At 34.1% G+C, this 22,086-nt stretch overlaps 1 protein-coding gene across 2 annotated transcripts in view; it reads right to left on the minus strand.

The window, feature by feature from the left end:
• Window positions 1-22,086, minus strand: part of TRPC4 (transient receptor potential cation channel subfamily C member 4) — a 206,084-nt gene that overhangs the window by 9,750 nt on the left and 174,248 nt on the right. The window contains exons 6-8 of one of the 2 annotated variants that reach the window (XM_016123469.2): window positions 19,159-19,472; window positions 13,610-13,805; window positions 9,986-10,195 (exon numbers count right to left, since the gene is read on the minus strand). In XM_016123469.2, the coding sequence (XP_015978955.1) occupies window positions 9,986-10,195; window positions 13,610-13,805; window positions 19,159-19,472 (720 nt within the window). The remainder of the gene's footprint in view (window positions 1-9,985; window positions 10,196-13,609; window positions 13,806-19,158; window positions 19,473-22,086) is intronic. The other variant, XM_016123470.2, reaches the window with a different exon arrangement.

Here is a 22,086-nt window from a genome sequence, read left to right on the forward strand (position 1 = left end):
GAAACTACACAGACACTTCATAAGCATCCAAAGCCCATAGTTTACATTATGATTCACTCTTAGTTGTATACATTTTAAGGGTTTGGACAAATATATACTGTAATGACATGATCCTTACGGTATCATGAAGATTATTTTCCTTGCCCTAAAAATTCTCGGTTCTACACTTATTTACCCCTCCCTCCATCTCCACCTCTGTCAATCACTGAATTTTTTTTTTTACTGCCTCCATAATTTTGCCTTTTCCAGAATGTCATAAAGTTGGAATTTTATAGTCCTTTGCCTTTTCAGATTGGTTTCTTTGACTTGGTAATATTCATTTAAGTTTCCTCTGTTATTTTATGCCTCGATGTATCATTTCTTTTTAGAGCTGAATAATATTTTCTTGTCAGGATGTACCACAGTTTATCCATTCACCTACTGAAAGACATATTGATTGCACCAGGTTTTGGTAATTACGAATAAAGCTGGTATATGAATCCTTGTGAAGGATTTTCGTGAACATAAGTTTTCAAGTCGTCTCTATAAATACCAAAGGATGTGATTGCCAGATTGTATGGTAAGATTATATTAATTTTGTAAGAAAACATTAAACTGTCATCCAAAGTGGCTGCACCAGTTTGCATTCCACCAGTAATATATAACAGTTCCCATTGTTTTACATCCTTTGTCAGCATTTGGTGCTGTTTTTAGTCAATCTAATAGATGTGTAATGCTGGTTGGTCATCTTTTTTGGTGGGGGAGGGCAGGTCCCAAAAGTTTTATGAACATCTCTGCATGATATTGGACTTTTGCTATGACTCCTGTAAATTTTCCTTTGTGAGTTTCTATGTCACAAATCTTAGCTTATAGGACCAATACTGCATGTTCATGGCAGGGAGCTGGAAGAAACCAGAGATGAATAAAATATACTTTTTGCCCTTAAATGGCTTATAGTCAGTCTATTAATGGAATGTCAAGAATACATATGTCTATAGATGAAGGCAAAATACAAAAAAAAAAATAGGAACTACTATTGAGACTTATTTGAGTAAAGGGAAGGAAGACATACTATTGAGCTAAGAAAAAAAAATCTGTAACAGCTTTCAAACAGGGACTAAAATTGTAGATTTAACATGAAAGAATCACAAGACTTGACCCGTAGAGATGCAAAAGTGTTCTAGAAGATTGAAACAGGGTGAGCAAAAATGCTGGTGCCAGAGAGTAAGAGACATGTTACAGAAACTTCCACCAGCACAGTATTAATGATAATAACAGTGTGTAGGTTAAATTATGTTAGAAAGTCGGCATAGGTTCTTTATGTAGAATCTTAAATAGCACAATGAATTCAGTGGTTGGTAAGCACCTGATGTTTTCGACTAGTCAAGTGACATGATGAAAGTTTAACTTCCATGACAGTTATGCAGCAGCAGCATTAGGTAGAAAAGATATATGCAAGATAATCAGTAGATAAAGTTGGAATACCATAATGTAACTGAAGGGTAAAGTAAATGTGACCTAAAACGATAGAAGTATGAATAGAAAGGAGTGGTCAGTAAGAGTCACAGGGGAAAGGAAATGTTGAGGAGGGGGACAAACCAGAGGATTTTGACTCTGGGGCGAGACCATGATGACACCATGCTCCCACCAGGCATGATGTTAGTGCTATTAAAAAATCAAAGAAATCAATTTTGGAGATGTTGACAAAGGATACTAAGCTGGAAATGCCACTGTCCAATTTACATATCTGGGAGAAAGTTAGCACTAAAGAAGATTTGAGGACTATATGCATAGATGTGATAGTTTTATGATCACTAATCTATATGTCAGCATGAACAAAAGAAAACTGTCATGGGCAATAAAATTATTGATAAACTGTGAATATGTCTGTTACGAATGCATAAAATAACCCCCTTTTTAAAATAGTTTTCTTAGGCTAACACTAGAGTTAATTTAACTCTCCAACTTCCCAGGATCTACCTAAAGTCAAGGAAAAAACAGACTGAGATTTAAATTTCAATACATGAAAATTGACATAGAAATTAAGAATAGACATAGTATCAGAATGAAAGAACTGTTCCAATCTCATCATCTTGTCTATAAGTAAGGAAAGCAAGTCCCACAGAAATACTATGATGTTCTCATGGCAGTGCCCATTCTAGAGTCCCAGGCTAGAATTCACTCTTTACTCCTTGCTCTTTCTATCAAGAAGATATCAAGAGACGTTTGAACACATCTGTTATGTGTTCTGTGACTTTGCATCCATCTCCCAACACATCTTAATTTGAGGGTCAGCATCCTTACCATATTTAAATAAAAATTAATACTCATAAAGTACATAGTACATGTTGTATTAGTTTTCTAGGGCTGCCATACAAAGTACTACAAATTGGTTGGCTTAAAACAGAAATTATTGTCTCATAACTGTGGAGGCCAGAAGTCTCAAGCCAAGTAGTTGTCAGGGATATGTTTTCTCTGAGACTCCGTAGAATCCTTCCTTTCCTCTTCCTAGCTTCTGGTAGTGCCTATCAATCCTTGGTGTTTCTTCTCTTGCAGCTGCATAATTTCAATCTCTGCTGCCATTTTCATTCATATGGTGTTCTCTCTGTTTCTCTTTACATGGTCATGTTCCTATATTCTACTACAGTATTACCTCATTTTAACTAATTACATCTGCAACAACCCTATTGACAAATAAAGTCACTTTCTGAGGTATTGAGGATTAGGACTTCAAAGTATCTTTTTTTTTTTTTTTTTTTGGTGAACACAATTCAACCCATAATATATGTACTTATTTTTGCAATAAACATGAAGATAATTTTTGACAATTAGTGATATTATTAAATATTATATACTAGAACTACCATCAATAATATATAGTATATTTGCAATCTTTTTGTTGAGTGAAGATCAGTTGAGCTTCAAAGGGATTTACTATCATAAGGGAAGACATTACATCTTATAATTATCCCTGGAAATAATCAAGAACGGAATTGACCTATTTGTGTTTATTAAAGTAATATAATAAAGAATTCTTTTAAAAAATTACCTAAATGAGTAAAGGGTATTTAATTTTTTCGAGCAAGTCACATGTTAAATTTTAATTGATAAAATAATTTGCAGTGATTAGGTATTCTCTATCTTTACTAGAACATAATAAACTAGATAGAATTATAGCATGGCGGACCTAGGTTAGAAACAGAATTTCTCCATGGAGAAATTTGTAGAGTTATATTTGCAGCATTAAAAAAAAATTAGATTGGTTGTCAGTTATTTTTAAGACAGGAAAAATGGACCACATGACCAATTAAGTATCTTCTTTCCTTAACTCAGTGTTTAGGAAAAATATTTTGGAGAAAGATGTATCCTTTAAGTGGGCAGCCTTCTTTGTAAACTGTATCAGAGTCTAGCACTGTGTGCAGAATCTTCCTTGACAGGTGCCCAGGGCATACCTCTGTGCCACATTAGCATCACTTTCACTTTGCAGGCTCCTTCTGATTTGTTAGGACAAGACAATGGCAGTATTTGGATCACTGAACTAATGATAAAGGAAAATACCAACTGGTGGGAAACCTCTGCTGCTGAGAGGTAACTTCAAATTTCAATAGAAGCGTCAGGTTGCTTTAGAGCGGGAAGGGTTTTGCAACCATAAAAGAAAGGGCTCTGGAATCAGCTGTGACATTTTCTCACTCTTTCTCACTAGGTCTCTGCAAGTCCACTATGTGGAATGTTGAGCTCACTTCATGTAGCTGACTCTCTGCAGTCAATTTCAATACTATTTTCTCTCACTTCCACTCTGGTTTTGTTCAACCACTAATTTTAAACCTATGAGTTATGCCTTTTATTCTTTGCTTTGCTCAGTGAGCGCCTGAAGGGATGCAGCCTGTTGTGTTCTTCTCTTTTTAAAATGAAGTAAAAAGGCAAGAGGCCATTCCAGAGTGTGACCCGTTGTAAAAAATTGCAGTTTGGCTCATTTACAGGTGGATCCACATATTGTTCTCTGTAAACACACTTTCTAAGCATATTAAAATAAAATAAAATCATAACATAACATAACATAACATAAAATAAAATACCAAGTATTCAGGACCTTGAAATACCAAGAATATAAAGCAATTCATTCTTCTATGTCTCCACTTGGGCAAGAAAAATTAATTAAAAGGCCCTGTCAGCATCTCTTTCTTCAGAAAATTAGGATTTGAGCATTACTCACAGATGAATACTGTCACATCTGTAAGATTTATAGTTAGGCCTACTGAAAGCGATGAAGATTAAGGAACAACACATTTTGATAAATCATCCCTAAAAGATTAAGTCTGAAAGGCAGGTACTATTAGCATTTTTCCTTTAATGATGACAGGTGGTTCCATTCACAGTTTCTAAATCTCTTGCAGTGACCTAACTAAGCATATTTTTGTGCCAACCCATCATATGTGAGTATTCTACAGGTAGTCCCAGAGTTGAGGACCCTAATTAGGATGGTGTTTCATGGTAATGTAGGGAGGAGACAAGAGAATTAGAACAGTTAAATCAAGCTACATTCAGAGATTGAAATATGCTGATCTGCACAGAAGCCAGGCCAGAGGACACCTGCAGAACAAAGAAAGATTACTGCTGGGATTGCTAACAACCCATTTCTCCCACACTATGAAGGGGAAACAGGAAAACAGTCTTTAAGTGGCACCCTATACAAAATAAAATTGGTCAATTCTTATGGATTAAAGACTGGGAATGCCAGCACACCTTTTACTCTAGTCCATATCAAAGTAAAGGGGTAAAAAAGTCTTTAAACCGTAACTCGCAGGAACTAAAGAATGATATAGATACTGAATTCCCGGGGATCCCTCTCACTGTCTTTACTCTCAGTCCTTTTCTCTCTGTCTCTCTGTCTCTTTCTCTCTGTTCCTCTCAGTCTTTACTCTGTCTCTCACTGTCCTGCTTACTCTCTACATCTGAGAGGAGACCATGCTTTGTCTTTTCTAATAACTTTTCCTTTTGACCCTAACATCGACATATGTGTTGAATGCTTTCTACATTCTCTGCCAAAGAACCCTTTTCTCTCTGTGCAGGGCTTGGTCTCCTCTCACTTGGGGAATTTGTCCTGTCCTGTATCAATGTGCTCCTCACTATGTGCTCCAGAGAAAACCAGAAAGTAGAAAACATTAAATGGAGTAAAAATTATTTTTTAATAATTTTATCAAAAGACCTAGTATTTTTTGGTTTAGCATATTGACCTATTAACTTAAGCATTCCATTTAGAAACCTAATATATGACATTAAAAATGTTTTTTATTAAATAAACACTTTGGTGATGTGTTGCATTAACATTTTTTACTTGAATTAAGTAATCTGCACCTCTTGAGTAAAAAGGACAAATATTTGTTTGTTTTCTTTTAGTTTAAAGAGCTGAGCTAGATACCAGTCGTTTTTATTTTTAATTTTATTTATTTATTTATTTATTTATTTATTTATTTATTTATGTATGTATGTATGTATTTATGTATTTATTAATTTATTTAGGTGAGGCAACCCTTCCTTGTAAGGACCTTGTCAGCTTAGAGTCCCTTGTTTTTTGTTTTTTGTTTTTTTTTTTTATGCCTACAGCACCTGGTCTTTCTAGATGGTTTCTCATCCAAGTACTAACAAGGCCCAACCCTGCTTAGCCTCTGAGATCAGACAGATCAGGTTTGTTCAGGGTAGCATGGCTATAGACCACCAGTGGTTTCTTAAACAGAAGTTTCTAAATAAAGTTATGAGCTAGAAAAGCTTGTTAAAATGGAGATTCCTGATAATTCAAGTACGCATTAAAGTTTGAGAACCAGTGTTTTAATACTGAAAAGGGTTTTTGTTAATAAAATGAGATTAAGAAAAAATTCGACAGTAATGTCAAAAACAAAAAGCTATAATGTGTTTTATATTTTATTGTTGCACTCTCAGTAAGCTGCCCCTTTGTTAGGATTTTCATGATTTCCCAGAGAGAAGCCATTTTTCAATCATAAATTTGCTCCCTACAATAAAAGTTTTGTGCAATAAAGCATTTCTGCTTCATTTATGCTTTCCCCTATAAAGCATTCCAAATGAAAGAATAATTTAACTGGAACCCCTTATCATCCATGCAAGGAAGTCCAAAGTTGACAAAAAAAAAAAAAAAAGAGTTAATGAGTTTTCAGGGCGAGTTGTATCAGGTATTTGTCAGAGGCCATAAATAGCAAAGTAAGATCACCAATGATGGGCTCCTAGAGTGTGGCCTGAAGAGCATCAGATGGCATTCAGGCGGGTGCTGGGTGACAAGAGTAAGGGAATCACAAGTGGGAAGTTTAGCGAAAATGCCTAAAAGGATGTGTACACTTTACCTCCAGTTTAGCTTGAATTTTCTGCTTCAAAAATGTAAATATAAGCAAGTTGAGATGGGAGCAGAATGTAAGCTAGCCTCTTAAAAACTTTGAGATAAAGGAATCTCAGAGGCAGGTGAAAACAGTGATAGGATCTACAAAAATTGTTACGATGAAACAATAGATAAATACATAACATGGAAAGTATTGTTGTATGTTCATCAGACTTTTCAGGAAAACAAAAAAAGGCACATTGGATTGGAAAACAGAAACCCAGGTTTTTTTCTCAGCTTTGTCACCAGGTGACCCTGAAACACTGGATGAGGTGAATTAATTCTCTTCTGAGAACTAATTGTCTGAGGAAATTGTTGAGTTAAATGATTTCTGAGGTCTCTTTGAAGTGTAATGCAATATTCTAAGCCATGTCTTGTTATGCAAAGTGACTGTCACTAGTACTTTTATGTCACCTTTCAATTAATAGATATGAGTGTATCTCCTTGTCTTTACACACTAGCTATTAACCAAACTGAAATGAATTCACAGAAAGATCAATTACCTTTTGTTGTTTTCTCATTGAACTCTTCTGTTAATATTACAATTTTTTAAATATACTTTTTATTTCTAATATATATATTTGCATATAACACATATATTTCCATCTAGAATCTAAATGGATGAAAGTCAACTAAGGGTATACAAACCAAAATGTTATATTTTTCTCACTGTGAAAATACAGTCTAGATAAAGAATAAATTTATAGCATTAGGCTGGTGCTTGCCCAAAGCCTTAGCTTGGCAGAGAAGAGGCAGGATTGAGAGTAGGATGAAGCTGGAGAAGAGAGACCTTTTTACCATTGTGGCAGAGTTCCAGTAACACACAAGTCTTGGTTCTTATCATAGATGAAGAAATGAATTTCCACTTAGTGATAATTATGAGAATTAGTTTTGAGATAGAAGACAGCTCAAGGCTAAAACTGGTTAACCATGGATATGAACCTTGATGCAGCAACAGGTTACAGTCAAGGAAGATAGAGAGAGCTGTGATCTCAGGGGAGGGGGAGCTCTGTGTTATATTAGGCCATGATTAGTGGTTACAGAGGAGTTCTTAGGTGATTGGTACATGAGGTCATTTTGATTGACACTCGGCTGCTATATAGCACTTTGCCTAGTACACATATGCTACCCAGAATTCAGTCTGCTATCATTAGGTTCATGAACTTCCAGGTATAAACATGGTATTATAATGATGGTATTATAATGATGGTATAATGAAGCTGAAGTAGTGGGCAGTCTAGGGTAGTACTTTCTGGCATGTGGCCAGATCAAACTAGCTATAGATTACGGCCCTCCTGTTTTTTGTCTCTGCAGACGCAGAAGGGATTCTCTAACTACCAACAGGGTGTTCTTTGGGTGGTCTCTGGCCTGGGCCTCTATCCCTTCGTTCCTCTGTCTCTCCTGTGTGACTAGCTACCTAAAAACCTGATTTACAATATTTATTTAGTCATATATTCCCAAAGCATAAAAATATCCAAAGGTTAGTAAAATTTACATGGCTAAGGAAAAATAAATGCTTTGGGGTCACAATTAATTGTCAATTATCTTTCTATGGATCAGCTTGGATCTAAATATTCAAACGTAGAGGTAGAGATATAAAAAGAAATTTGTTTTTTTTTTGAACCTAGTAAAGTATAGAAAAGAAGGCTCTTTAACTTATAACATTTACTCTCTCCCTATGAAAGTTGTGAATCACTGTTTTAATAGGAAAATCCAAGTGAAATGTTAAGCTCCTCTTTGCATCTAAGAAGAGATGGTAACAGTGGGAGATCTATGGGGTGGGAGAGGTAGAAGTCAATTTCTTAGAGTGGTTTTCCATGATTTCGGTGGCTGCATAGATGGATTTTTTCAAATGTTAGAGCAAGGCCTCATATCTTCTTACAAGTTTTGTGGGATCTTAAAACTCAAGATTCTCTCTGCTATGGCCCAAAATTGAAAATTTAAAGACAAATTTCTCTTGTGTGTGACCTTTGTTTTGGGGCCCATATTCATTAATATTTTTTTTAGAAATTAAATAATTTCTTATGAATTTATTAATAAGATGGAAAGAAAGGGTACATATATTTTGATATGGAAGGAAATAAGCCAGAGTTTGGCTTCTTTGAAACCTTTTTATGTTTTCCCGAAAGAACATATTATTTCTCACACTGTTCCCACAGCATCTTGTGCGTAAATATATTATAATGTTAAAGTTATTATGTAAAATGTATATATGTTCTCATATCTGCATCTCCCATGTTACAAACGAGGCCCTCAGGAACAGAACCACACCTTTGCACCTCATCCCACCCCCAAGTCCTAGCTCAGTTCCTGGCATATGGAACAGGTGCAATAATTGCTTATTAAACCTAAATTATTACTTTTACAACAATATATTTTTTAATAATTAGAACTTATTTTTTCCACTCAAAGAACACTCTGTTTGTAGTTAGAGAATCCCTCCTGCATCCGTAGAGACAAATCAAATGTTTGGAGTAAAAGTATTTACTTCTTTCTAGGATCAGTGATAAAGTCTACAAATTAGTGTGATGATTACAGCATTAGGCAGCCTCATAATCTGACTTTGTTTATGAAATCAGAAATATGCCCAAACTTTATTCTCTAAGTTTACAGAGTAACAGCTTAGAGAAAAGAATATATCTGCTTCTCTGTTTGCTATACTCTCTTGCCAGTCACTTTCTCTTTAGAATTAGACTTGTTTCTGAGATTACAGAAATATCAGTGCTTCCAAACATTATTTGGAATACCTCCAAAGCAATTTCTCTGAAGTCAGAGTGACTAATAAATGTTAGGATATTAGTTCCCAAAACATCACTATGAGAACTCTGAAAATTATGAAATTAAGTGAGAAGGAAATGATGAATGATTGACTCTATCCAGTGGTTTATCTGAAGCGAAGCCTTAAACCCTTGTATTTTCTGCTGGAATTGCTTGACCTCCTGAGTTCCAGTATTAAAGAAATTTCCAAAGAAAGTTTAATCTTTCAGTATAAGAGGAGCAAGACTCTATGAAGTCTTAGTATTATTTAAAATACATGTCCTGGTATTTGATATGAGTTCAAGCAAAATTTTGAACAGTTAAACATATTCTGAAATCACTGTGCTTGAATATGGCACAACATTTTCAAAATATAATATTCATTCAATCATTTAATTGAACGAATTTTATCAAGCATAATATATTCAGTGAAAGAGTCTGTTGTAAACGCTAAGAATATGAGGTGACCAAATTAGACCTCTTCCATTAAAATCCAGAGAGAGAAACAGACAATGAGTAAGTAATGCCACAAAAAAACCTGAGACTATAATTCTAAAAAGTGCTAAAAATTAACATACTAAGAGAGAATGTTTTAGTTCCTTAAACTTCAGCTGGTGGGGCTAAAAGAGGCCTGTGTAAATTGTGGCTCTTATTCAAATACTAGTGACAGCCCTCAATTTAAGAAATAGGTTTGTGAAAAAGTCAGCATCACTCAGACAATGTCTTAAATATGGTAGTTGTTCAGTAAATGTTCACCAAACACAACCGGGGTGGGGGGGAGGGAGCCAAAAATGCAAAAATATTTAATAAGGAGTACAAATACATTTAAATACACAACTAAAAAAAAAAAAGAGTAATACTAACATGCTGTGTTCTTACCCCTATTGTTCCAAAACTTTCTGGCTTTCTTCTCATCTTTTTCTTGCACAAGTGTGTCCATATCCATTTGATCAAGTACCAGAGAGATTTGGGGCTTGGGATGACATTGAACGGAGTAGGCAGGGTACCTCCTTCTTCAAAATAACTCATCCAAAGCTTTGTTCGAGCAAATTTCCATTCTATATCTGCGTGGTCCTGAATGAGAGAATGTGACAATTGCTGACAGATTTCTTAATAAGGTAAGATAAACCTCATAGAAAGCCTGTAACCTGATTTTGAGTGGCTCTTGGAAAATTAATTAAATTGCTTATAAAAACACCACTGACTCCTGGAGATAGTCATCTAAACATTTCAGATGATGGCTTACCCTGGTGAGGAGTCACAGCTCTCCTGTCACTTTTCTTCCTTCCCTTTTTCATGAAACAGACATCTAAAATAATTCCATGCTTAAGAGACTGCAATGAGAAGTTATGTCCTGAAGATGAATCTTGATTTCCTGAACTGTAGGCTTACATTAGCTGTTTCATTAGATTCTGGCCACAAACAGAGCTTCAAATCTTATCCATGGCCTTGAACCCCTTGCCTGGGTAAGTGCAATCTTCATAGATGCTCGTGGCTTAGCTTTCTGGTGTTTACAAAAAAAAACTTTGCTTTATATGTTTCCATGTGAATAATCATCATCCACCTTCAGGCAATAAGCATAAATCCAGAGAGAAGTTTCTTTAACAAGTGTGGGGGAGGGTCTCTGACGCAGCATGGAACCCTGACATAACTCTGGCCAATGAGCACCAGAGAGGGGTATAGCTGGTGGTTGTGCATAAGCCTGAAGCTATCCCTCATCATCATTTATTAATCATTCAACTTTATTTATCTCTTGGGAAAACTTAGGAACATTTGTGGTAATTAGAATAGAGGGCAGCCAGTTTCCTTTTAAATTAGCCAGAAACTGATTTAAGCAAAAAATCTGGCAAGTCGGAAGTGGTAGAAACTATGCATATAGATATTTAAAAACCACAAAATAATCGATATAACCCATTAATGTTATTTTTAAAAACTCAGAATTCAGAGTAGGATAATAATATCAAACTATGTATCATTCTGAATTCCTAAATTGTTGTGGACTGATGAATACTTATGTTGTATATACATTTCTAATATGAACAATGTAGATTTTATTCTAGACACTAAACAAATTGTGCTTTCAATAGGAATCACCATATCTAGAAAATGGATCATCATTGCTTAGCAAATGTCTGATTGGGGGAATCAATTAAGAGATGGAAGCACAGAAAATACAATTTCCCTCCCTTTTTCCCTCCTTTCCCTCTCCTCCAGTTCTACCCCCTTCCTTTCCTTATTTAAACAAAGCTTCTAGATTCTAGATTAATAATAAAAAAAAAGTATATATTATTTGCTGCAGTAACAGAATGGAATTCAGTAGAATCAGTTAAGATATTAAAAGGGCAGTCACTTAAAGCATTGGCCTGTCAGCAGCGCCTGCTCTTTCTGATTCTGAGTCATAAATTAAGGGTTATCTTGTCCTCAACATGTACTCTTCTGCAAAACAGACTCTGCCTTTGTTCTTGGTTTGGGATTCTCAGAGGGTCTAAACAAAGTCTATAGTGGTTAGAAAAGCGAAGTGAAAAGTTCTAAGCTGGTGATCACTAAAAACCACCTTCTGCTACCTACCTTTTAACTCTTAGTCAATATTTAAAACTTTGCTTAGGTATTTCCTTTCCCAGGAAACCTGCTCCGATTGCCATCAACCTCAGCTGCCTCCCACCCTCAATTTGTCATGCTCCTCTCAATATCAAAATTATTTACAGATTTTTGTCCCTTCTGCATTACATTTTCTTGAAGGCAGGAACATCATTATTCTGTATATTTCTAAAGTCAAGCATACTTCTGGCATATACTAGGTGCACAATAAATATTTGATCAGTGAACAAATGAGTGAAAGAGAAGCAGGCTTTAGACATGGCACACATGATTGTTTTTGCCTTTTAACTATTAAACTCTGTTTTCATGCTTTACTCTAAAGCTCTGAGTTAGGGATATCAGGACAAAAGAGAAAGCCCTCAGGGTAAATTCTGATATTCTTGGACAGGTGAAAATCAAATACTTGTTATGTTCATGCCCCAAGGAGGCATTGTGTGCAGGGTGCTGGCAGGTACATTCGTCTCAGCTCCTCAGTGCCTGCTCTCCTCTCAAGTAGTTTTAGAGTTTGGGCTAAACAAAAATAAAGATACGAAGCTTGTTCTTATCTTTGTAAGAAGAAACCTAGGAAGACATACTCCATGAGGAAGCAAAAAGGAAATGTCATACTCTTCCTGAATAATGTTCTCTTGATGAAATTGGTACATTTAATGTTTTATAGAATCCAAATTATATATTTATAGTTTCACTGTACATAGCTTGATAATTAGAAGCTTTCTAATGTTTGAAGAGGTGGTCTGGGAAATAAAATTTATATTATAAAAATATGTTAATTAGAGGAATACAGAAGTTCTGAAGCCAATATATATAGGGACTATCTTTAAAAATCAGCTTTGTAAGATGCTTAAATGAAACTCCAAAAATTTAGATTGTGCACGCAAATCCTAAGACCTAGGTATATCTAAGTGGATATACTTTAGACTGTGAGTCAGTGAATAAAAATCATCTATTCTTAAATTTATGCTATTTTTCATCTGTGACAGGTTTAAGTGAAATTCTGAATATTGCTTCTTAAAATAACAATAATAATACTCCAGAGATTTAGCAATAGATTCCAAGATGCAATATAACTATAGGTATTTATGGAGAAAGTGAGTGGCCTGTAATTATCCCTATGAAATGCTACTTGTCTAAGGAATAAATATTAAAGACTTAAGAAACATATTTCATTCCAATATGGATTGTTTTATCACTATTGCCATTGGCCTTAGGCATACATCACTAGCATGTATGTTCAAGATGATAAAGGGCTTTGTCTTCCTTATTCACTGCTGTATTTCTAGTTCCTAGAAAAGTACCTGACAGTAGAGTACGCACTCAATAAAAAATTGTTGAATGAAAGAATAAATAAATTAAACTAAGTTTTTGGAGTCCAGAGATTCAAATAAACACAGATATTGTATATTCTGCTACAAAATTCTGAGTTACACTTACATTGCTTTTTCTAGGCTTTAAGAAACTGATCTACTGCAGCTTTTCCCCTCAGACTCCTCTCTGGGTATCTTTTATAGTTTGCCAAGCTGGCCTGTGTTTGCTTATAAAGAGATTATAGGCTAACTGAACAGAGATAATACAAAGTTCAAAGGACACTGCATAGAGATACATTGCCTGTTCATAATTCATATTTCATCTACTGCTTATTAGCCAATGACTGTCTGGTCAGATAGATTCAGTTTATTTTATAATCTTATGTAATAACACTACATTAACATATAGCTAAATATGGTAAATACTGCTTAGAAACGTCAAATTAACCATTTATATTATACTTCTGATATATCTTCTCAATAGCCAATTACAGACTTTATTTCCAACAATAATAGGATGGAGTATAGTTAAGAACAACACATTCTAGGACAGAATATTAAATTAAAATAAAGTTATTCAACTTACAGCAATAAGTTGGTAAGAATTATTCATCATAGCTATTAACATGTTGAGTAAGACAACCAGAGAGATGACATTGTATGTTCCAAACATGGTGGCACCAACAAACTCAGTGAATTCATGCTGCGCTTTGACATTGGTCACATATAAATTGATGAGCCCAAATATTGACCAAAACAGGGACTGGAGTGTCTCAAATAACCTGAAATCAAGATAAAATGACACTAATAGCTATATTAATAGAATCAGTATACAATAAAATATAACAGTAGAACCTGATTACACTTGTGTATATCTGATTAATTTAAAAATATATATCAATAGTAAAATAATGTTTTAGGGTAATTATAAAATTAAACTTAATAAAAAATAAATAATTATTTTATCACTTGTATAAAATGTGTACTTAATTTTCCTAAGAGTTTTAAAAGCTATTTTTGTTTTCTAGGGCAGGAATGAGAAATCTGACCCACAGCCTGTTTTCGTATGGCCCCTGAGTTAAGAAGGAGTTTTACTTTTTCAAATAGTTGAAAAAAACATGAAGAATGATATTTTCTTATATGCGAAAATTATATAAATTTAAAATTCGATGACCATAAATAAAGTTTCACTGAAACACAGCCATACTCATTCATTTAGACATTGTATGTGGTTTCTTTTGTGTTAACAAAGGCCGAAGTGAGTAGATACAACAGAGAACATATGGCTCACGAAGTCTAAAATCTTTACTATTTTACATTCTTTGTACTTTACATAGGAAGTTTATGACCTAATGAGTGATAGTTAAGAAATAATAGATTCCCATGCTTAGTCTTTAAAAAATGTCAGTTATTTTACCTGATTTTGCTTTTAGTTGTAGAAAGATTTAAAATAATGTTATCATTATGGATTTCCATACTGATGATTAAAATTGCATAGTGAATCTTGTAAATTGGCAATGTGTCTTAGAATGCTTAGATTATAAAATTTGCTATTTTTATATTTCAGGGAACATTTTACTCATTCCTGCCAAAGAACAAATTCTGGTGATCTTATTGAAAGTAAAGTTTCTTTAGCTTATTGCAAGAAATGGGATAAGATGTAAAAGTAAAGATAAATGGAACTATAGTAAACTAAAAAAATTCTGCACAGCAAAAAACAAACAAACAAACAAACAAAACTCATCAACAAAGGAAAGAGACAACCTTCTGAATGTTATATGATATTTACAAACAACACCTCTGATAAGTAGCTAATATCTAAAATATGTAAAGAACGCATACAAATCAATGACAAAAATTGAATAAAAAATGGACAGAGGATCTGAATAGACTTCTCTCAAGAGACATACAAACGGTCAAACGATATCTGAAAGATGGTCAACCTCACGAGCTATTAGGGAAATGCAAATCAAAACGACAATGAAATACCATCTCATACCTGTAAGAATGTCTGTCGCCAAGACAAATAATAAATGTTAGAGAGGTTGTGGGGAAAGGAATCATCAAACACTCCTGGTAGGAATGCAAATTGGTACAGTCTCTATGGAAAACAGTATGGAGGCTCCTCAAAAAATTAAGAATAGAATTACCATGTGGCCCTGCAATTTCTCTTCTGGGTATCTACTCTCATAATTAGAAACATTTATCTGTAAAGATATATGTATCCCGATGTTCATTGCAGTAATATTCACAGTGGCCAATACATGGAAACAATTGAAGTATCTAACAATAAATGATTGGATAAAGAAAAGGTGATACATATATACAATGGAATATTATTCAGTCATAAGAAAAGATGAAATATTGCCATTTGTGACAACATCGATGACTCTTGAGATCATCATGCTAAGCAAAATAAATCAGATAGAAAAAGTCAAGAACTATATGATTTCACTCAAATGTGGAATATAAAAATGAAAGCGACAAATCAAAAGATAATCAAAAACTCACAGACACAACAGTTTAGTGGAAACCAGAGGGAAAGAAGGGCAGGGGGGAGGTAGACAAGGGAAAGAGGGTCAAATAAATATATGGTGACAGTAGGAGATTTGACTTTGGGCGGTAAACATATAATGTAATATACAGATGATTTATTGTAAAATTGAAACCTATATAATTTTATTAACTAATGTCATCCTAATAAATTTAATGAAAAAAAATAAAGAAATAGGGTAAGGCGAAGAATGTTTAAACCCAAATGAAAAAAATCTTTGTTTCAGGAGGACCATTATAAATCCTTAATACAATGTCATAAAAAGACAAGAGAACACTTACACTATTTGATAAATGGTCACAGTAAAACTATAGTTAAATTATATTATAAAAACAAAAACAAAAACATCTGTTACATAGCATAGTGACTGAAGAGGTAAGATTTCAGTCTTTAGGGAGATTAGCATTAGTTTGGAATCATGTTGTAGGACCAAGTCAATCATGTTTCCTGGCAGCTCTCAGCCCCTGCGACATTGTTCCATGTGTACCATTTGATGCAGGGGTGGTCCTTATGTAGGTCTCTAAAGCTCCCCACCAAGAGCCTTTCTAGATTAGTTCAGTCATGGTCAAGTGACCCAAGGAGAGTCAATTTATATGACTCTGCTGGACAATGGCATAGCCACATGTGAAAAGACGAACCTGAACAAATTTCTTCTCTAAGAAAGTTTAACTTAGTAAAATCAAGAAAATGGAGTAGTTGCCAAAAGGGACTGAAATGCTAGGAGTTATGATGTAAGGTTTATGAGAAGCCAAAGGTTTGAGACAGCACAAACTAAAACGCAGAGAATTGAGGAAGTCAAATAATAAGTAACCTCTGAAAAGAATACACATGAACTAGCTGAATCATGTTTACGTTGATTCCCAGAGTAAAGAATCCCACGGTCCAGTGCTATGTTAACTCTTGCTCTTCCTGAAGCCAGGTTTTACTCTAAGTTCTTTCCTTGCTAATGTCAGTTATTTTACCTGATTTTGCTGACTGACTTCACCAGCAGGAATCTGTATTGTGTGGGAGCTGACTAGTCTTTTATTTTTTTAGACTAGGTTTTTTTTTTTTTTTTTTTTTTTTAAGGCAAGGCAACCCTTTGGTGACGTTACAGATTGCAAGGACCTTGTCAGTTTACAATCCCTTATCTTTTAATTTTTTACGCCCGCAGCACCTAGTCTTCCTAAGTGGTCTCCCATCCAAGTACTAACCTGACTCTGCTCAGCTTCCAAGATCAGATGGGATAGGGTTTGTTCAGGTTAGCATGGCCATAGAATTGACTATGTATTCTTAAAGGGCAACCAGATGTTAGACTCTAACACTATCAGAGAGAGTTTAATCTAGTTCATTGGTCCTGAACAGGCCACAAAAATGTATTTTTTGAAAAATTTCTCAGGAAAAAGTAAATTTGACTCAAGGTTATTAGTTCTTTATTTTTAGTAACTTTAAAGATAATTTCCAAAATTAAAATTAGTATCTTTGGATTCAATGTGAAATCATTTTTTAAATAGTGTATATTCTCACTGGAAATATAAAAATATAAAACATCTGGTTTTCCCCTGACATCAATAGCAGTTCACAGAGAGCTAGAGATTTCATAGCATAAGTGATATAATAAATAAACAAAAAATAAATGTTGCCACCAAAATCCCATAGCAATTGTTTTTTAACTGTTCAAATAAAAAAAATGATGTAGAGTAAATGGATTGTCATGGGCGAATTATATTGATTTACTTCTGTCTAACTAAGAAGTTCTAAATTATTAGGAAATATTAACAAACCCTTAGGCAAAATATTTACTTAATTTTTAACAAGAATTTAAAAAGAGAAAATTCAAAATAAGATGACATTTTATGACTAATTTTGTATTTCATTCTTATTTAATTTTTTCCTTTTTTTTCAATGAAATGAATCAGAAATGAGATTTGCAAAATAGTTCCACTTAACTTAAAATATATTTACTTCTTAGATGATTTAAGACCTTGCTGTTTATAAGTTAATTATTATTTTATTATATGATTTTAAAAACTAGAGTTAACATTTAAAGTCATTACTTCTAAAAATGTTTTCATAATGTTATTCCCTAAACTATTGATAGCAACAATGCCCATACATATAGAGTCATTAGCTACATTGAATCTCAGACTGTCTTTAGGTGATTGTTGTTTTCCAAATTCTATGGTAAGGACAGAAAGCTTTCCAGGTTAATGCCACACGTAATTAAATGACACAGCATAAAACATCAGTTGAAGACCAAAACCTGGTTAATTCCCCTGGGATATTGTTATAGCACTGCCTTTCTAAAGATAACATTTTGTCTTTTGCTCTTTGAAGATATTTCTCAATTGCCACTTTTAAAAGTTAGCTTGTTCCCTAGTTAGGTACTTACAACTGGAGAAAGCAAATAAGTAAAACAAGCAATGCATTCCATAGTTGAGGTTTTCTTTATCCCTTGGGACTAAAACAATGAAACATAAATTAATACAAGACACATTTACATATTTTATTCTTAGTTTATAAGAAATAATGTAAAATTAAATAATGTGAAATTAAAACAAATTATACCCTCAATTGATCAGGTTCAATTATGAGGAATACAACTCCAACAAACATCAGAGTTTTTCTTAATGAGACATTATCTGTCACAAAGCCCAGGTGCCTCTCTTCATAGGTGAGTCCCTTATCTAGAGATTATTTGTTTAAAATTACATGTAGAGTAATTTTAGTCACTAATATTGGTTTCTTTTAGTGACTTGTAATTTTTCCATGTTAAACAGAAAATAACAGAAAGAAGTGTCCATTTGCTGGTGAAAAAATGCAGGGAGAGACATAGAAAACATAGATCACAGTCTATGCCCTCTAGCTACTCACAGTCAAGAGGGAATCGAGAATGCCTTCTGGAAAAGATACACTTGAGATAAGTTTTGGAAAATATAATAAAATTTTGTCAAGTGACAACAAGGGTGTTCTGGGGAGAGAGTGTGATTGAGGAATGGAGAAAGATGAGGCTTGAAGAAGAAGCAAGGAGCAGATCACTGAAGAGCCTGGTATTTCAAGCTAAGCACAGAAGATATTGAGTGCATAACAATAATAACTTAGGTTTAATTATTGTTACATGTTTAAATTTTTATGTGAGAAACTAGAGAATGAAAGAGATATGTGAAGAGACTTTAGCATCTGGAAAGCACATATGAGGAAAAATTGAAAAACACTTGGATTTCTTACATGATTGCTTTTATATATACATATTCTATCTTTTAATGTGTTTGTAAACTGTTAATGGGGCACAAATTTTCATTTTATTCCACACTTTAAAACTATAATGTATGTGTGTGTGAGAGAGTGTGTGCGTGTGTGCGTGTGTGTGTGTGTGTGTGTGTGTGTGTATACAGTCATTTTGAAAGAAACGACCATTTTACTAAAAGCTAAATGTACTGGATATTTCTTTTAATGTCAGCAGGAAACATTTACTCTCTAAAGCATGTTAATTCTGTTTTCTATATTAAGCATAATTTTCTTTGAAATCACTTGTCAGGGACTTTTCAAAGTCAATCTAAATTCTGCACAACATTACAGATAGAAATGTTTGTTTGACTTACGTTGAAAATGCATTATTCTGCTTTTCACATCGTATGCCTTTGCAGCTTAGCCCCTTTGTTTCTTCATAATAGAAGTACAATTGATTTAGGCCATTTGCAAATGCTAATAACACAAGGCAGTATATGAATAGAAACTTCAAAATGTCCAGGAGCATTCTTCCCAGAGATATTTGCAGAGGCCCCAGGTGAGAATTTGCAGTAAACAGTGAGATTAGGCGCAGGGAACTGAAGATGTTTGCAATAGCAAATAAAGCCTCAGCCACCAGAGTGGGGTGCCACATGTCCCAAGATTCTCGTGGATTAAGAGCACTGTACTGGAAAAAAATAGAGAAATAAAGGGAAAGTAAATCAAACCTATACATACGAATATGCCAAGTTCAGACAAGGATGCTTTTTCAGGTAGATCCAGCACAATGGCCTATTGTCAAGAAGCTAATGTCCTCCATGACAGTGGCAGCAATGTTAATCTATACAAAAGAATAAGAATTTATTAATATAGAATTTATGAAGTTTAATTAAATGGCCTTCTTAGTCTGTTCTTATAAATTGTAGTATTTGATAATATGTGAATTATATCTGTCTTTGACTTTTCCAACAGAAATTTAAAAACAGAAAAGAAAAATGTTATTTAGAAAAATAAATCTTATTTATTTTGAAAAAAGATAGCAATATCATTATAACAAAGGCAAACTAAATGAAAGGAACTGAAATGAAAGGCACTAAATTTTGAACAAAATAATCAATGACTTTATTTACCATGTCTGACACACTTACTTATTCTAGAAGAATACATGCAGGATATAAATTATGTATAAATGAGTAGAAGCAGTAGTCTATTATCTTGGAAATAGTATTGACCAATATGAGCATAATAGTTAGTACTTTGTTTTATCTTAAATGCTTTATCTTAAATGTAGATAAAGCCCAACTTGAAATCAATCAATGAATTGTTCATTTTACATATATAATGTGTAGAAATATGATACTTATCTGGACATTCCTTAACTGTATAAAATATATGATTTGAAAAAAATATTTGCTATGTTAAATTATGACCAGAAATTATTTTAAAAGTAGAAATTAAATAAAATTTCAGCTTCAAATTATCTTGAGATCGAACTATATAAAGAGCACAATATAACTTATCCCTTACACTACTGAGGTAAATTTGTTCCCTATTTTAAAAGGGGGTCGATATGCTCTTTGAAATATCAAATTATGAAAACCTATAATTAAACCTGTACAAGAACTGAAAAGTAAATTCAATTCTCTTCTTTATACTCATCACTAAAACTTACTGTTAGGTTGGCGGTGGAGGAAAGGCCAGCCACATGTCTGCCTGGAGACTTCCCAGCTGGACATCGAAGTCTGGAGTCCAACTGACAAGGGCCCACCCTAAAGCCCTGGTGCTACCACCCTAATCCAGATGCTCAACTAACATTCAATTAACATTCCCCCATTCTATACCCTACCCCTACATAACCCCATAAAAACTATGCCCTCCCACCCCAGGGTGTGACTTCTCTGGTCCCCCTCCTCCTCGGACCAGTGAACCATGCCTGGGAGCCCTCTCTGAATAAAGGCTTGCTTTTAAAACTTCTCTTGATGTGTCACATGTTTACCTTACAATTACATCTATACAATTTCATCTTTTTCTAATGATTATGTCAGAAAAAAGCTTTTTACTTCTGTATGGGTTCCATCAGAATATTTTCATTCTTTTATATTGAACTTTATATCAAAGACCTTTACAAATGTTAATTCATTCTTTTTAAATCTCCCTAGGGAGAAAACAAATCACAAGTGCATGATTTTGTTCAACAAGCAGACTCTTGCTTGAGTGACAATTTAAAATAATCAAGTTTGAACTAGAGGAAAATTATTTTCTATTTTTAAATTCTGATTACTCTTCTTAAACATTCCCATGCACAGCTTTAGCATATAACAGCTAGTGATTGAGGATAGAGAAAAAATTAAAACTCTAATTTTTTGGTCACTCACATATTGTGTCACCTTTTCCTTCAAAGATTAAGATCACATTCACCTTCCTTTTCTCACTCTTCTTAAAAGACACAATTGTGTAAGTAGAGGACATCTCCCCTCTTGATGGTTAATTCTCTCTCTCTCTCTCCCTCCTTCTCCCCCTCCTCCATTCTCTCACCCTAAATAAACAATATGGATTATGACTATACACCTCAAAATGTATAAAATACAAGACAGTGAGTATTCTTAAGGACGTGATCATTTTCAGAAATTTCTCACATTTAACGCAATGCCCTGCATGTACTTGCTGCTCAAGAAACATTTTTTCTCATTGGGTATTCATAGTCCAATGAGGATGACAAGGACAATAAATTGTAACAAAAAATGCTCTAAGAGATAAACATAAAGTGCTGTTATGAGAGAAGAGAAAGTAGTAAATGAAGTCTGGGGCAACTGGAGCCACAAATGAATAGAGATTACACATTTAAAATTTAAGGATCTTCCAATTACTGAGTCTAGTAGAGATACTGCTCTTTGTTCTAGGTTTTATAGCCAGTTTAAGGCAGCTGGATGTGAAATCCATCATCACAGGGCGATTGACTACAGCTCTGCTATCAACCTACTCTACTTAGAACCCTTAGCAAATTATCTCAGCTAGGATTTGCAAAATCATTAGAGGAAGGTTTTCCATTTTACAAATCACAAAACACTAGATTCTGTTCTGGTGTAATTACTCAAGTCTGCTTCAGAGTCTAGCACTTCTGGTAATGGTTGGGAAATCATATTTATGCATGGTCAGGGCTTCCTGAGCAAAACATTGCTCACATATGGGTTAAAGAATGCTTGAATGGCAAAGAATCCTTCTAAGTTAAAGATAGAGTGGAAACCTCTCCCCTGAAGCCATCTGCTTACATTCTAAGGATACTAAACCTAGGGACCTTTGCC

Source organism: Rousettus aegyptiacus, unplaced genomic scaffold (genome assembly GCF_014176215.1).
Source record: "Rousettus aegyptiacus isolate mRouAeg1 unplaced genomic scaffold, mRouAeg1.p scaffold_m13_p_11, whole genome shotgun sequence".
In the NCBI taxonomy this organism is placed as follows: Eukaryota; Metazoa; Chordata; class Mammalia; order Chiroptera; family Pteropodidae; genus Rousettus; species Rousettus aegyptiacus.